General features: G+C 39.3%; 1 protein-coding gene across 2 annotated transcripts in view; it reads right to left on the reverse strand.

Moving 5' to 3' along the window:
• RBM17 (RNA binding motif protein 17) overlaps positions 1 to 17983 on the reverse strand; it is a 639512-nt gene that overhangs the window by 489198 nt on the left and 132331 nt on the right. For both annotated transcript variants that reach the window (XM_044088811.1, XM_044088812.1), the window contains exon 4: positions 7149 to 7315. In XM_044088811.1, coding sequence (XP_043944746.1) covers positions 7149 to 7315 — 167 coding nt within the window. The remainder of the gene's footprint in view (positions 1 to 7148; positions 7316 to 17983) is intronic.

A 17983-nucleotide genomic window follows, 5' to 3' on the forward strand; every position in this document is an offset into this window, starting at 1 on the left:
ATGACGTCCTAACCCCATGTGCAAAAACTGGATAAAGGGGTTGTGGATAGATGGATGGATTACACAAATTAAAAAAGGCCAGAAAACTTTCCACGTTAGATATTACACACTACATGTAATGGGAAAGAACCAGCTGTAAAAAGTACAGTTTTGTACCTACCATAAATGTAGATGTTCGAGTGTACACCCTGCTGCAGTCATCACACTTGGGTTATCTTGTCATCAGGTGGTCCCGCAGTTGGCCTGAATTCCAAAGTCTAGGTCCGGCGTCTGTTGCTGTCGCCTCTTCCCTGACGTCAGTGCGCCAGAGGTATTTATAATGCTTCCGACGCCATTTTCTTCAGTTTTTCTTGCCCCAGATGTCAGGTGCCCCCAAAAAGGTGGTCAGTAATTAGTACCAATCTAAGAAATTTAGCACAAACACAACATCCCTCCAGCTATAAGTAAATACATCAGGAAGGTATTGTAAAGATTTAGTCAGTTAGATCAGAGGGGATGGAGGGAGGGTAACCTGGACTGCAGCAGGGTGTACACTCAAACATCTACATTTATGGTAGGTACAAAACTGTACTATGTTCATCGTGTTACCCTGCTGCAGTCATCACACTTGGGTAGAATCCCAAAGCTAAGGATGGGAGGAGGAGTCAAAGAGGGTTAGAGGAGGCTAGAAGGCCCTGCAGAACTGCAGTGGCGAAGCCAGCTCTAGTCTTAGAGTAAAGTGGTAAGTGGTAGTGTTTGGTGAAGGTGTGTACTGAACTACAAGTTGCAGCTTCCAAAATCTCCTTGGTTGGGACCCCCCCTGAGGAAGGCTGTAGATGTAGCTGTTGCCCTGGTAGAGTGGGGCCTTATGGTAGCAGGAACTGGTTTTCCATGATGGGTATAGCAAAAACGAATGCAATGTCCTATCCATTTGGAAATGGTCTGTTTTGATATAGCCTTCCCTTGCGAAGCTGTAGCATAGGATACAAAGAGCTGCTCAGATTTTCTGAAAACCTTACTTTTATCCAAGTAGTAACGAAGTTGCCTGTGAATGTGCAAGGAATGCAGTAGTCTTTCTCCTTTGTTCTGTGGATTTGGAAACAAGGTGGGTAAGTGGATGGTTTGATTTAAAGCCACACTGGATACTACCTTAGGCATGAAGGAAGGATTAGTTCCTAGAGAAACTCTGTCTTGATGGAAAATGAGGAAAGGTTCCACTGCCATTAGTGCCTGCAGCTCAGACTCTTCTGGCTGAAGTTATTGCTAGCCGCAGGGCAGTCTTCCATGATATAAACTTAAGATCAGCAGAGAAAGCTGGTTCAAAGGGAGGAAGCGTAAGTTTTTCCAGAACAAAATTGAGGTCCCATGTTGGTGTAGGTGCTCTCCTGGGGGGCCTAATGTTTTTTGCCCCTCTGACGAACTGCCTTAGAAGTGGATGTGAAAATAAGGGTCGATTCGTGTTGTAGTGGGCTGAAATAGCTGATGCGTGGATTTTAATGGATGAAAAAGAAAGTCCTTTGTGCAACATCTCAGTTAAATACTGTAGAATCTGAGGCATGTGAGGCTGAAGGGTATTTTGGCCTTTAGCTTGGTTCCAAGCGCAAAACCTTTTCCATTTGTCCGAGTAGGCCTTCCTGGTGCTGGGCCTCCTAGCTTCCAGAATAACATCCATAACTGTTTGAGGAAGAGGAGCTGACTGGATGCTTAGGTGATTTGCCATGCAGCCAAATTTAAGGTTTTGAGCTGGCTGTGTAGAATCTGACTGTTTTGTTGTGTGAGCAAATGGGCAATTTGTGGTAAAATCCAAGGTGGGCCCTGGGCCATATTCCTTAATAGTGGGTACCAGTGCTGGCGTAGCCAGTCTGGGGCTATGAGCATCAGTCGTGGTCTCTCCTTTTTGACTTTCAGGAGCACCTTTGTGAGAAGAGGCAATGGAGGGAAGGCATATACTGTCAGGTTTTTCCAACTGAATGAGGGTGCGTCCACTTTCCAAGCTTGATGGTGAAGTGTCCTTGTACAAAATTTTGTTAGCTGATAGTTTTGGGGGCTGGTAAACAAGTCTATGTCTGGGAGGCCCCATTTTTGAGTTATCATTGCAAACACTTGTGGATCCCGTTTCCACTCGTGGGGATCTATGATGTTTCTGCTAAGGTCGTCTGTCAATGTGTTCTTTTTTCCTGGCAGGAATTGAGCTTGTAACTGAACTTGGTAAGCCAGTGCTGTGCTCCACAAAGTCATTGCTTGCCTGCATAGAGGGTAGGAGTGTGTACCCCCTTGTTTATGTACCACATTACTGTGGTGTTGTACGTCCTTATTGTGGTCCTGGATGTAATAGGTCCTTGAAGGCTGTCAGAGCATTCTGTACAGCTAGCAGCTCTTTTTGATTGATGTGCAGATTCCTTTGATCTGCAGTCCATACGCCTTGAACGCACTGTCCTGCCATGTGTGCCCCTCAGGCGTAGTCCGATGCATCTGTTGTCATAGTTTGCCTGGCTGGGGGCAAGGTGAAAGGCTGACCCTTGTTGAGGTGACATGCCTGTGACCACCATAGAAACTCTTGTTGAAGGCAGGGAATGAGAGATATCATTGTGTCCAAGCTGTGGCTGTGTTGAGACCATACACTTTTTAGGTACCACTGTAATTTCCTCATATGCAGCTTTGCAAATGGTATTAGTAGCATGCAAGATGCCATGAAGCCCAAGGCCTGCAGAATTTTTCTTGCAGGGAGTTGGGTCTTTGTTGCCATTGTTTTGAAATATTGAGTCAGTTGTAATTGTTTGTCTGGCGTCAGATAAGCCTTCTGGGCCATTGTATTCAATCTGGCACCCAGGAATGTCATATTTTGTGAGGGTACTAGTTTTGATTTCTTTTCGTTTACTGTGTACCCCAGGCAACTTAGAAGATGTTTTACAAAAGCCAGATGTTGTAAGAGGATGTCCTTGCTTTCTGCTTGGATGAGGCAGTCATCCAGGTATGGGTATATTTGAATTCCTCTGTCAGCAGTATGCAATTACTGGTGCCAGGCATTTTGTGAAGACCCTGGGTGCAGTAGATAAGCCAAAGGGCAGTGCAGAGAATTGGTAATGGGTTGACCCTGCAATGAAACGGAGGTATCTTCTGCAACTTTGTCTGATAGGGACATGCAGGCATGCCTCCTTGAGGTCCAACATTACTAGCCATGCTTTCTTGCCCAACATGGGAAGAAGCTGCTGTAGTGTTAGCATCTTGAATTTGGGTACTTGTAAGAAGGTGTTTAGAATTCAAAGGTCCAGAATTGGTCTCCAGGCATTGTCCTTTCTGGGGACTAGAAAGAGTCTTGAGTAAAATCCTTGGCCTTGCTCCCGTGTAGGTACCAGTTGAATGGCTCTCATGTCCATGAGAGCTGTAATTTGCTTTTGTGCCTCTGCCCATTGATTTTGTGGCAGGTTTGGCATTCCTCTTTTCGTTGGCAAGGTGTGGAAATGGAATCTGTATCCTCGTGAAATTATGTCTAGAACCCATTTGTCCTTTGTGACGATGTGCCAGTTGTCTGAAAAAAGTGCTAGTTTTCCTCCCAAGGGAGCTGCCAAGAGAGTGTTGCTTGGCCATATGAGGTGTAAGTCATTGAGTTTGCCTTCTAGTAGTTTGGGGCCTGTCTTCTCCTCCCTTCTGTGTTGCAGTGCCCCATTGTTGAGGTTTTTATTGGGCTTGTGGTTGCCCTCTGCCTCTTGGGCGTCTGTATTTACCCCTCTGTGGTCTGTCAGTAGCTGAAAAGGACCAATTTTTTGTTGGCCAATTTCTGCTGAAGCGAGGGGGCTGTACCTGTAGAAAATCTTTGACTGTCTGCATAGATTTTGCCTTATCCTCCATTTTCTTTAAGACTTCTTCTGCTTTAACTCCAAATAGGACATCCTGCTGTAAGGGAGCATCTAGAAGCTTTGCTTTAACATGATCAGGCAGAGTTTGTTCCTTTAACCAAACATGCCTACGTATAACAGACCCAGTGACAGCTGCTCTGCAGGAAGCCTCTAAAGAATCAAATCCACATTGTAAAGTAGGTTTGCCCACCTGTTCAGTTGCATGCAACAGATCCTGCATTTCTTTCAATTCAGACTGTTGAGGGAGTGTGCTCATTTTCTGTCTTAACTGAGACATCAGAAATTGCTAATATTTTAGCATGTGAAATTGACAATTTAGTGCTCTCATAAGCTAGAGTGGCTGAGGTGTAAACCTTTTTCCCCCACCTGTCTAGTGCTCTGGAGTCCCTTTCAGAGGGTACAGGATTTTTTGCCATAGAAGCCTTAGCCCCTTTGGGACCCTGGGTCAGATACAGATGAAGGCTTTGTGAAGACAATGACTATATTAGAGAAAGACTTCATAAACAGAGGTTATAGTAAGAAAGACATAAATGAAAGCTCTAAATATACCATTGAAAATAGGGATGGGAGATGTAAACCGCTCTTCTCAAATACTATAGAAGATGTTAAAAGCAAGGAAGGTCATGATTTTAAAGTTAGATTCCCTATAACTTATTCAAGTGACATCAGAAGGTTCTGTAATATTTTTGAGAAGAATTGGAATGTTTTATTGTCGGATCCTGACTTGAGAGAATTGTTAGAAGATAGACCCAGCTTTTCTTTTAGAAATAAGAGGTCCTTAAAAAGGCAACTCTGTTATAAATCCAGAAACAATGAAAGAATGATCCTATCCGATAGGCAGGGGACTTTTCCTTGTAGATATTGTACAGCATGTGACTATTTATATAATAAATCTACATATAAACATCCTACACTAGGATGTATAATGGATAGAGATTTTTATGCTGACTGCAGAACACAAAATTTGGTTTATTTCAGCTTATGCACTGTCTGTCATGCCTTTTATATAGGCAAAACCAATAGGTGTCTAAAGGAACGTATCCTTGAACACCTTAGAGATATAAGAAATAAAAAAGACACAAGTGCTTTAGCAAAACATGTGGAAGAAGAAGATAGGAAACATATTTTTAATTTCATGGTTTTAGAAATAATAAATAAAAGTAAGAGGGGAGGTGATATAAGGAATAAGGTAGAGGAAGCCGAACAAAGATGGATTTTACTACTTCAGGCAGATAGGTCTCCTGGATTGAACAATGCTGTTTCCTTGAAACCTTTTTTAAAATCCAGACCACTAAAACATTAAGTAATATGGATTATTACATAAAATGTGTCTGTTATATGTATATTTTATTTCATCTTATGCAGAATATAAGGCAAATTAATGTACTGATGTATGCAATTTTAATTAGTCTATGTCATAGTTCTATATGTGTTTTCATTGGTTGAACCATATTTTAAATACCAATGTTTTAACTGTTTTTATGAATCTGAAGAAACGATCAGCTGACTTAGATCGCGAAAGCGCTTACTCTTGTTTAATAAAGTGGTGTGAAACTGCACGTGAACCATTTCCTACCTTGACTACTACATCTCAGTTACAACTTTTGGTTTTATAAAGGGCACTACTGTGAAGCTGCAAGTGATTTATTTCCTGATGTGGATTATTCCATTTTTATCTTCAGCTGTGGTCTAACCATTGGTCTTTTCATTTTTTTACTCTATAATATCTGTCTGGTTTGGCTGGAGCAGGAGGCAGTGAATCTGGATTCAAACTAGATTCTAAGTAAACATCATCCACACTGTCTAAAACTGGGGAAATGGCAAGAGGTGTGTGCTGGGGGGAGTAAAAGAAACTCTCTGAGCCTCTTCTTTGAGTCAGAGTAGTCCTGACCTTCCCAGTGAAAATGTTCCCTCATAGTGTGTAAAGTTTCCCCAAAGGAGTAGTCTTCAGGGGGAGAAGCTGAGGGAATGGAATCCTCAGCATCAGAATCTTCATAAGGGGGAAAAAAGTAATCTTGGTCCTCAGAGGAGCCCTGAGGAAATAGACACTTGATCAGAGGAGGCATAATCTTCCTCTTGTCTAGGCCTTTTGTCGGGTGGGGGTTGGGAACCCCTGATTAAAGATATCAAATCTTCCACCATTTTAAGCATCTGTTTCTTAGGCATGGGGCCTTGAACTGGAGACTGAAGTGCAGTCTTTTTTGGTTTAATAGGAGTCTTAAGCTTAGGATAGGTTTTTATGGTAAGCGTCGTCGGTCTGAAGACATCTTCAGAAACCGAAGGTGTTTCTGCAGCACAGACATCTCTTTCTGCAGTGTCGTCGGTAGGGGCTATACAAAAAGGCTGCGTCGGCCTAGCACTCTCCGCCAAAGGCTCCAACGCGGTCTCGGGTTCCAAATCTGCGGTAGCCAGGGGCTGCATACGAGCCTCACTGAAAACCGGTGAACCGGAGACCGGCCCAGCCGAGGCCTCGGAGTCTGGCTTGGGTCTAGGCTGCCTGTCCTTATCCTTGCGTTTTTTGTGCACACCGGTAGTCGGTTGCTCCGACGGCATTGTGTAGTTAAATTTTCTACAGTAGTGTCGTGCGAAATCAAAGCGTCTTTTTATAGTACGCTTATTGAACCTAGCACAAAATCGACAACCAGTGACGTTGTGGTCTGGGCCTAGGCAAGGAATACAGTAAGAATGAAAATCCTTATGAGGTATTTGCTTCCCACAAGAAATACAATTGTTAACTTTTTCTGACATCGGACTGAGGCAAGAAAAGTTTCCCCAACGGGGTACTTAGCTTTATTGAAGACTTCGGATCTGAAATTCGACTTCGAAAATCTCAGGAGTCGGCCGACCGGCACTGGCGAACTGCTTCTGCTTCGGGCACCGGGTGGCAAGAAAGACTGAAGAAAATGGCGTCAGATGCATTATAAATACCCCTGGCGCACTGACGTCAGGGAAGAGGTGACAGCAACCGACGCTGGACCTAGACTTTGGAATTCGGGCAGACTGCGGGACCGCCTGACGACAAAATAACCCAAGTGTGATGACTGCAGCAGGGTAACATGATGAACATCAGTGAGTTCACAAGAATATAGTGAAGAAGGTTCCCAGTATCAGCACCACAGGCAATCCTGGTTGGACTACTACTATAGAAATTTGGGCATGCTCATCCTAGTATCAGCTGGTGTTGATCTTTAAAGTGAAAGTTGCTGCAAAACATCTTGAAAGTGCAATGCATTATTTAGCTCTTAAACATAAAACATTATGTAATGCAGCACTTATACTGCTAATCTAATTTCTAAGTACTGTTTCTCATACTTTTCTCTCTCTTCAATCTCCTTCTGTCTCTCAAGTTCACGTTGTCGCTGTCTCTCTTCCCTCTGTCGTTTCACCACTTTCTCATAATCATTTGGATACATGGGGTCATATTCATCTGCCAGTGGAATAAGCACATCACCCGAAGAGAAACCACTGGGTACTGCATCCTAGACACCGCAAAAGAAAAAAATAAGCATTACCTTATCACAGGGCAAGACTGTGAGAAACATTGAAAGAAGGATAAAAAAGTAGCAACAGTCTATTTAAAATTTAGGCAACATCAAAATAGCTTCCCATTCACTTATTTCATTTGTTCACCTCACTCTGCTTCATGATATTGACATTTTCACCCTGATGTTTGATTTGTACAATTTTTTTGACAGAAATTTTTGACAGACTTTTCACAAATCCAAACATTCCATAACTGTCTGTGTGCACTGGTAGAAAAATCAACCCATTTTCATATAATCCAAAAATAATGAATAAATGTACGTTCCAATAAAAGACTATACTGTAACTACTTCTGTACAATAAACACAACAGTTCTGATGCAAACATCTGCCACTGTTTAAATATTTTCCAAGAATAAATAAACTTCCATTCTAGTTATAACAACATTTATAGGTGATCAAACAGGCTTTATTTTTAGAAAAGTCTCTGCTAGAAGCACGTGGTATTTTTGTGTGTGTGTGTGTGTGTGTGTGTGTGTGTGTGTGTGTGTGTACAGTATGGAACATCTACCTTTCTTATAAATAGATTGCTTCATAGTATTGTAGATGGTTTCCCAGCAGCTGGTCAAATACACAGCTTAACAGCTGTATTTGTTGCCACAAGATGCAAAATACACTCTTAACTGAGCACAGGTCTACTGAGTCGTGACTTGCTATACAGGTTCAGAGGCGAATACTAGACTAAAGGCCCCATGAGACCTTTTTAACCATAGTCATATTTCCCCATTTGTAAATGGTAGGATAAATTACACATGGATAAACAGTTGGGTTTAGTTGGCAAAGCATTTACAAGCTCCCTCTGGCCAATAGAGACATGGTAGCTAGTCCAGTGGTAAATTTAATATTCCCCATCCATTGGTCCATATAGTACTTAAATAGGGTCAGGGATAAATTCTGCTTAACGTGGATGGGAAGCCTGTTACAGAGTAGGGTCAGGATCTGAGACACATACCTGCCCCCCAACACATTCTATTTATGCTGTAAACAAGATTTAAGTCCTTTGCTTGAGTATTTCTAATGCTGTTAGACTTGCCGATGTGCAGCACGTCCATCAACACTGGATTAGATAATGCCTTGTTAGCTAGGCACAGATCATGCCTCAGTAGTCTGTAGGAGACAGAGTATAAAGATACAGCTTTGAGGCAGTCTATGTATTCCATGTGGTTTAAACCTTGTATTAATTTCGTGAGGAACCTCAGTGAGCATTCCAGTTGCTGTATATAACTGGTCAGGTACATACCAAAGACAGCACTAGTCAAAGACGGCCTTAATGAGGGCTGAGTACAGAAAGACAATGACATCCTTGTACCTGGATGTCATACTCTTGGTTATAAGTTGAGCAATACAGAGTGATTTTCTTACAAAAGAAAACACAGAATGACAAAGGCCAAGTCACTTTCCATATGTGTTCACAAGTCCCCAACCACTGGGTCTACTTTTAGGAGTGTACTGCCTATGTGGCATCTCCCCAGGGGGTGTCTGACATCCCAAAGTATACTATTACACATTTTTTTGCATTCAGTTTTAGACCAAGGCTCTAGCACAAATTATTTCTTTGTGACTAGCCCTCTTGGAGGATATTTGTGTCCTTGGGGACTTATAAGATTGTGCCCAGCTTGCAGTCATCCACAAACTTGGCCAACCAGAGGCCTTTGGCATTAGATTTGACTTTCAGAAAGTAAATTCCAAAAAGGAGCAGCACCGGCACCAATCCCTTAAGGATTCTGCTAGTGAGTGACCTTTTGGTTGAGGCAGAGTCCCATACTCTGTCGTCCTGTGTCTACCTGTCAGTCAGTTGGCTATCCAACAGGTGGCATAAAGGATCAAATAATAGGCAAAATGTACCATTTTGCCCTCGTCCACAGCTTTGGTGACTTTCTCAAAAAAGTCCAACAGGTTGAGTAGGCGTGATCTGCCTTTGATGAAACCAAACTGTGTTGGATCTGGTGTCTGCAAGTTTCCTATGTCATTGTTTATAATATCCAAGATGAGTCTTTCCATGGTTTTACATACAAAACAAATCAGACTTATGAGTCTGTGGTTACCCAGGTCAGTAGATATCCCTATGCATGAAGGTGGCCTAACTGCTGCAGACCTCCATTCACTAGGCATGAAGCCAGTTAGGAAGTTAAGGTTGAACAGTGATTTTAGAGGTTTCAACAGATCATGTTTCATACTATTCAGAAGGCATCCCAGGATATTATCACGGTCTACAGATGTAGTAGTTTTTGCCCTGGAGAGGGTACTGAGGACTTGTTCATGTTTGTAATTCATAGCTGGGGGAGTTCTGATGCAGGATACCTTCTAAGAGCTGTCAAGGTAGGAAAGCAGGGTGAAATTCAGAACTATCAGCCAGTAGGTTTGTCATCTTCTGGCCCCATACAGGTGGTACCATTATAATTGGTTCAACACACTGTTGTGTATTACCTTTGAGGCTGCAGACATAACTGAAGAAGGCCTTGTGGTTGTCCTTTGCCTAAAAGACCATATTTACTTCAAATCTGGCTTGCTTACTTAGTTTGATGAGATGTTTCTCAACTTGCAGGGCACTGTATTTCCCAGTTCTGGCCATTATTTTCATCTCTTTGTTATACAACTTGCTGATGTTGGGATTCCACTGGGTGGTTTGTTCTTTGTGTTAAACCTGTACTTGCTCCAGATGGGTAAAGCTGCCTCAACACAGTTTTTTACATGATAGTATAAGGTTTTCGGTGAACAATTCCTTGTAGACAGCAGAGTTCACATGGTTTGTGGGGCTTGAAATTTTGGCAGGGTGTCACTCAGTTGTAGAAGGTTTGCTCTGGAATGATTCCTAAATGTTCGAAGTTTAGCTAGGGTCACAAGTTTCAGTTTAATTTCAAAAGATATAGTTTTATGGTCTGACCTGACAAGTGAGGAAGTGACACATGAATAAGTGCAAATTTCACCCTTGTTTGTGAGAATCAGGTCAAGGAGGTTTGCACCCCTAGCATTTGTGTTAAAGTTCGGGAATCTCCAGGTCAGTATACTGCAACTTGTGGATGTTTCCCAGTTTACAGCGCGGTACTTGAAAATTGCCCGGGTATATACTGTTCGGTTCAATGCAGAATGACTACAGTTGGTTTAGGTATGCAGTACAGGTATCGTGGATCATAAAGTGGAACCTACAGCTTGCAATGGCATGGTACGGGACTTTGCTGATGGTGAATTGGATATGGGGAAGTTTAAGTACATCATACTGCATGCCTAGTCTTGAGATGTGATGGTTTTGATGAATATTGAGACAACTCCATATTTTGTACCTCCCTGTGTAGTAGCTGGTCTAAAAGTGTGAAAGGAATTATATGTCTGGATGCTCTCCATAGCTTTAAACCATGTCTCCATAACTATGTAGACTTCTACGTTTGCCAGCATGAGAGAGTTTGTTCTTTAGACTCCTAGTATTGAACTGTAATCCCTTCAGATTATCATGGGTTGGTTTTGCAATGTTGGAAGGTTTTTCAGGGTGGCACTGCCTAAAAAGGCACTACGGAGGAAGACAAAGTTTTAGCCAATATTTGAAAGCCTAAAGGGAACAGGTGCCGAACATCACTGGTGAAGCACTGTGGCCTACCAGCCACATCCTCCAGAGAAACACTAGATTTAGGAACATGAACTTTGCTTGTTACATGCACAGAACATGCTGCAGAGACAGATGCATGTCCCACAGGATCCCTGCACTAAGGAAGAGGCTTCCCATCCATGTAAAAGAGAGTTCATCCCTGACCCTATTCAAACAAAAACTTGACAACTGGATGGGAAATCAAAAATTGACCTCCAGTCTTTATGGGTAAAGGCCATCAATAAGAAAAGTATTATCCTAATTAACACCCCACCTACAAATAATTAGCTACCTGCCTAAGAACATGAACTCTACCATGATACTTGGGAACTACATGGTTTGAGGTGCAAGGCTAAGCTTGTAAGGGCTCTAGTGGTTGTTAGCCTAGTAACAACCTATGGGTGTATGAGCTGAAAAATACTTTAACTCCTGCAGATGACACCAGAAACTAAGCCAATTGCTAAAGTTAGTTATCTTCTGATCAAATTCTGGTATCATCCTTGTAGAAGGTAGAATGCTGCTCAATGTAAGGCTTATACCAGCCTAGGATACACAGTCTGAGAGCTCCTTTGTCTCTCTTCATACAGTCCAGAAAGGTACGCCTCAGGTAATTTATATCCACGTGTACAATGACAGAGTCTTACTGGTACTTGAGGTTTTACGACATGACTGCGTACACAATCTGGCAGACCCTGAACTCTGACATGCAGCTGACCATGACCTTCTCCTTACAGAGCTTAGTGAATGGAACATTTGTGTGTCTCAAGATGGAATCACCTATGACTAGAACATTTGTTTGAGTGGAGGTTTGCCTTATGGGACTACAATGTGAGACACTGAGTTACAGCTGTGTGTGTCATGGTGAATGTTGCTTTGGTAGAATATCTGTGAGGTTGCAGAGGATCCCATTTGTTACAGCTGAATCTAAAAGGCCTTTGACATTTGGGTAGATTACAGGCTCGGCATACATCAACAGCTGTATAAAACTATCATACTTGAATGAGGCTTGGCTTAATTACACAGAACTTACCAACCATGCCATTGAGATTTAAGTGTATCTGCTTCAATTCTGCTCCACGCAAACTAGATGGATACTCCACATTGAAACAAAGTGCTGCTATTATATTTCTGCATCATTATTCAATGTGTTTATGTACCTTTTCATACTTTAAATGATTTTGTACTTCATTAGTAATAACTGTTGGGTTTCTGGACTTTTGCATTTCATGGTAATAACTGTTGGGTTTCTGCACTTTTGCAACTGCTGATATTTTGTTCATGGCTGTGTGATAGAGTGGCAAGGTGAAGCTCCCCCATTTAAAACACGTTTGTATATGAATTTGTGGGAGGGTGGCCTAATGGTTAAGGTGTTTGCCTTACATATGCAATGTGCAGGGTTTGAGTCTTACAAGGGATAATTGGCTAGGCTTAAAATAGCTCACAAGGGCAGTTAGCCTAGTACTAACCTTTGAACTTTGAATTTCGGTCCCCCCCTCACCCATCATAAAAGGTTTCCTTCTGTGATTAGTTTAATTTAATGTAAAGTTTTCTTCGAATGCTCTGAGCAGTCTATGTTCCAATATTAAAAAAAAATTAGCCCTGATGTTAAAGAATGTCAACTATTAATGACAAAGTCATGTAGACACATAAACAGTCACAACATTTTAGGGTCTATCCAGCAAAGTACCAGTAGACCTGCCTGGGGAACAGTAAAGAGTAAATGAGAACCGGTTCATCAGCAGGATGTGCGGAAAAGATATCGTACTGACCACTCCTACATGATGTCTGTGGTTGCAGCTCATACAGTGCATCATAGGAGGGGCATAATATCTAAAAGATGGGGGGATGACTTATGGGAAAGCACTACTTGCTGTGCAAAATAATTTTTGGGGAAAAGCCACTCTTAAATGAACATCCCCCTGAAAACCAGGACATTGCCAGAAGCCAGAACTTCATGGCTCAGTCAAGATCCAAGTCTACATTAGGAGGGTGTTACAGAAAAAGGACCCAAGGAACCCAGATGGGAGCAAAGCCAATAGAAGTATGACTTTCTCACAGCCTAAATGATGAACTGGTACAGCACAGCAGCATCCTCATACAAAGGTGAAGGACGATTTGAGCAAAATGGGAAACAGAAATAAAAAATGATTTGCTACTTTCTAGAAGACATTTAACCAAGTTAACAAGTATTGAACCTGGAAGAGGCTGGGGGTGGTTAACATGAAAACACAAAATGTCAGTTTTTAAATGTGATTGGTTAACAAGATGTAAATAATGTCAGCCAAACTAGAAAAAGCAATGTTCCCTGTTGCCCACTACATAATATGACTCATATCTACATAAACAAAATTTCTATGTTGTACTGTAACCGCCACTCAAAATGTCTGTTCATGCAGACTTACTTATACCAGCCTTTTGGAGTAATTGAGCATTTAATGATCATTTATATATTAAATATCACAGTAGATTCATACTCATTTCTTTTTTACTCATTCATTTTCTGAAATCCACTTCACCCTATTGAGGATGCAGGGTGAGCTAGGCCCTAACCGAGCAGTCAGTGAGCATATGGCAGAGAACCAATCCTGGATGGGATGCCAGTTCATCACAGTGTGACACACTGACACTCATATGTGCAAGTGTGCATGCAGACACCTGCAGGCAGTTTACAAGCTTAGCAATAACCAGTACAATAAGCAGCACATCTTGCAGTAAACAAAAATAACAGAAAATCTCAACAAATACATGGAGGCCAGGCAGTTTAAATAAAGAAGATAATTTACTTATTAACTGACCAAAAGAACCAATTGCTGAGGCAGCAATGTTAACTACTATACCACTGTATAAACAAAAATCTCCAAACCAACGAAAAATAATGAAACAGTTCCGCTTAGGCAACAAAGCTCGCCACTCTTTATTAAACTTTAAAAGTTAATCTATATCCAACGTTTTTCGTTTAAATCAATGTTTAAACTTCTTCAGAAACTGGCAAATATCCATCTAATATTAACCTCTTACTTATATAGGAAGCAGTTAAAATTGCCCGCCAAAATTCTTAAAGTGAAATCTCTACTTTAAAACTCCGATTATGGATTATATATAAAACACTCAAAAAATATCATATTTAGATTATTTTAAAATTCAAATAAAATATATAGTTAAAATCTTTGATATTTAATATTTAAAATTATAATATTTAATTATTTAATTAACTAACATTTCCCTGGGTTTGTTAAGTATTATTTAAACTTTATTTAACTTTTTAATGTATGTGTTAATCTATTGTCCACGTTTATAATGGTAAACAATAAAAATAAAAATAAAGATGATCAAAAATAATAAAAAAATAATAATGAAAATACATTCAGAAACTTTCCTGCATTTTTAATATGCGTTTTTTTACTAGTTAATGAAACTAAAAATAAAAAAGTTAAAAATATCTTAAAAATCCGTTTTCTAATAATAGTTGTTCTAATAGTGATAGTTCTAATAATGTTGATGGTAATCAAACATTAATAATTAATAATGTGCAGTGACTTACAACCTGATCGCTTATTGCTTAACTTTCAAAAAATTCATTCATTACTGAAATTAAGCAATTTTTTATATATATGAACTCAAATGCTCACTCATATAAAATTATGATTAAATTAAATATAAATCAATATTAATTTAAGCAATTGTTTCCTGTACATGAATCTAAACAAAACACTTGCACATACAAACCAACTAAATAAATGTTTGTTTACATTTTTAATTTAAAATACTTTTTGCCATTATTAAAATTTGTCTTAAATTTAGTTAAATAATATTGAATTAATTTACCATAAAACTGTCAACTTTATAATATTCTTTGTGAATATATTATGAGTATTATTGTTGTATAAACATGACTATCTTTCTAAGCTTTTCAATTTTAAAAGGCTCATTATTGAGCATTTTTCATTTAAACCTGGATAGGTGAACGCGTTTAATTTGATTTGCCATAAAAGTTCACTTTTCTCTAATAATATATTAAATGGACCACCTCTCATTTCTTGTTTAAGTTGATAAATAACCTTAAAACAAAATTTATGATGGAGGTATGCCAACACATGTCTTGCTAGAGCATTGTCTTCTTTTTGTAGGTTAATGCTTCTCAAATGCTCGTACAGTGTCCCTTAACCTCCGCTCTATTTTTCCTATATAGAAGCAAGGGCAACATTGGCAGGAGGCTAAGTACACCACTCCTTTGGAATTGCAATTAAATTTCCCTTTTATGTGAACTTTATGTCCATTAATGGTTGCTGATATTACTGAAGACATATGCACGCAATAAGGGCAATTTCCACATTGGCCCATTCCTCTGTTCATTATTGGTGTTTTGTTGTTTTGATGCTTTTGCAAGATGTTTTTAAGATTGAAGCCCTTCTTGCATATAATTTTAGGCACAGTGCCTAACTTACAAGTTAGTATATAATCGTCGTTAACAATGTTCCAATTTTTCAATATGATCTCCTTAATACTATTAAAGTCCATAGAAAAATTTAATATACATGCTAAATTATAGCTTTCCTTATTTGATTCTCCTCTTGGAATTGTTTGCCCATATTGCGTATTTTGGCTTCCTTCTCTTGAGATAGCATCACATTTCTGCTTTAATATGGGAGTGAAGTAACCCTCTTGTCTTTTTGTTTTAACTTCTTCTAATATAGGATCCAAAAAGCTAGAGAGATATTTCCTATTGATGTACATTTGCTTTAATAATGAACATTCTTGATCAAATTCTAAGTCAGTTGTGATCATCCATGCTGCTCTGACGAGCTGTCCTTTTACCACCGATTTTTTCTGGTGTATTGGATGTTCACTGGAGAAGTGCAAAAATTTATTAGAATAGGTTGGTTTTCTAAAAATATTCGCTTCGTAGCATTGTTTAGATTTATTCTTACTCAACTTGTCATCTAAGTAAGCAATGGATTCTTCATTGAAAATATGGGTAAATCGTAAAAAGTTCGTACTCTCATTGAATAGATTTACAATGTCTGTTGCCTGTTCTTCATCTCCTTGAAATATTATTAATATGTCATCTATGAATCTAGCATAGAGGATTATTTTGTCCTTCAATACAATGTTGTTAAAGATGAAATTCTTCTCCCAATGGGACATTACTAGATTCGCAAAACTTGATCCACATGGGGATCCCATCGCAATTCCTTTCCTTTGTTTATAGAATTCCTTGTCAAATAAGATGAAGTTATAGGACAAAATTATATCCAACAATTCTCCAATGAGAGTTATTTCCTCTGATCCTGCATTTTTATTGCGCATGTTTTCTAATACCCATTCAATGCCTTGTTGATGGGGGATACTAGTATAGAGTTCCTTCACATCTATTGAAATAAAATGATTTTCTTGCTGATATTTCAAATTGTTAATTTTCTCCAAAAAATTCCATGAATCCTTTATTATCCATTCAACCTTAACTACAAATTTCTTAAGTATCACATCTACATACTTGGCACAAGCATATGTGGACAAATTTCTACCATCCACTATTGGTCTAAAAGGTGGATTCTGGATGTCTTTATGGATTTTTGGAACTCCAAATATTGTTGGTACTTTTGGGGCTTCTATCATTAAGTAATTGAATAGATGTATATCAATTCTCGCCTCTATGAAGAATTCATTCAGCAAACGTTTAATAAATTGATTTGCTTTATTATATTTGTTTAATGATGATTCCTCATATGCATCTAATCTTAGATGGTCGGTTAGTTTGTTGTTATAATCCACCGCGTCCATTATCACCAGCCCTCCCCCTTTATCTGGGTTCATGATTCTAACCTCAGCTTGCGTTAATAACTTAAGATTATCTCTCTCGTCTTTAGTTAAATTATAAGAATATTTTTTCTTTTTCTGATGCAGTTGTCTTAAGTCAATTTCGCACATTTTCTCAAATGTGTGAAGCGTGTTATGTAAAGGTGGATTAAAACAACTAGCTACTCTCAATGGATCATTTACTGGATTCTGACTGCCCAAAAGTTGTTTCGAGATTCAGTTTCCTTGTAAATAATTTGATATCACAAATAATATGAGCTATATCCATTTTGTTAGAGGGTACAAAGGTTGATCCTTTTGCTAATATGTTAGCTAGTTGTGTAGTAACAGTAAATGACGAGAAATTGAATACTGTGAAATCTTGGTGCGTGTTTTTAACTAGTGTCATTCCATTTGTTTCTTCATCACTTGTTACCTCCTGTGATTGTGATTTTTTCTCCTGTTCCATTGCTTTCTTTGGTTTCGTCGTGGAAAACCCTGTCCAGGGTTGGATGCAGATGAATGTTGATCATTATTTCCATTATTATATATATTGTTATTCTGGTTGTTATTGTTGTAATTACGTTGCTTAATTCTATCACTTCTAATATTTTCTTCTTGTAACTCATCTGTCTGTGCATTCATATGCATGCCTTGTTCTTGTGAATCTGCTTCAGGTGTCATGACTAAATCATGACTTGTTTCATCTGTGTGATTACTGAATTAATGGTGTTTCTCTTGCGCATTTGCCTTTGGTGGAGAGGGGTATGCCACACCCATTTTATACTGAGCTTGATCTCTCTGCAGTTTTTTAACCTTATTAACCCTTATCTTTTGCAGATATTGCTCAATACTTTTGAAGCATCTTTGATAGTCATACTTATATCTTAAAAAGTCTGCATGTTGTTTTATTTGTTATCTAGACTATTTCAGGTTCCAGATCTTTCATAGTTAGGGTATAATGTTTTACCATTGTCTCCAGCAACTGCATGCCATTATGGTTGAATAATTTAATCAGGTCCTGATGGAATAAAGAACCTGGTATTAAACCCGTAGGGTATCTCCATGTTCTGAGACCCTTAGGGACTATTTCCAATTTCAGACATTCATGAAAATATTCGATTTCTAAACCTAAATTTTTTGTATTTCAACATCTTTGAATCCAATACATTCAAAAGTTCTGAAACAGGTACCTCTTGTTCATTTTCTTGTGCTGTTCTATTACTTAA

Source organism: Protopterus annectens, chromosome 11.part0, assembly GCF_019279795.1.
Source record: "Protopterus annectens isolate FY-2018-M chromosome 11.part0, PAN1.0, whole genome shotgun sequence".
Classification (NCBI taxonomy): domain Eukaryota; kingdom Metazoa; phylum Chordata; order Ceratodontiformes; family Protopteridae; genus Protopterus; species Protopterus annectens.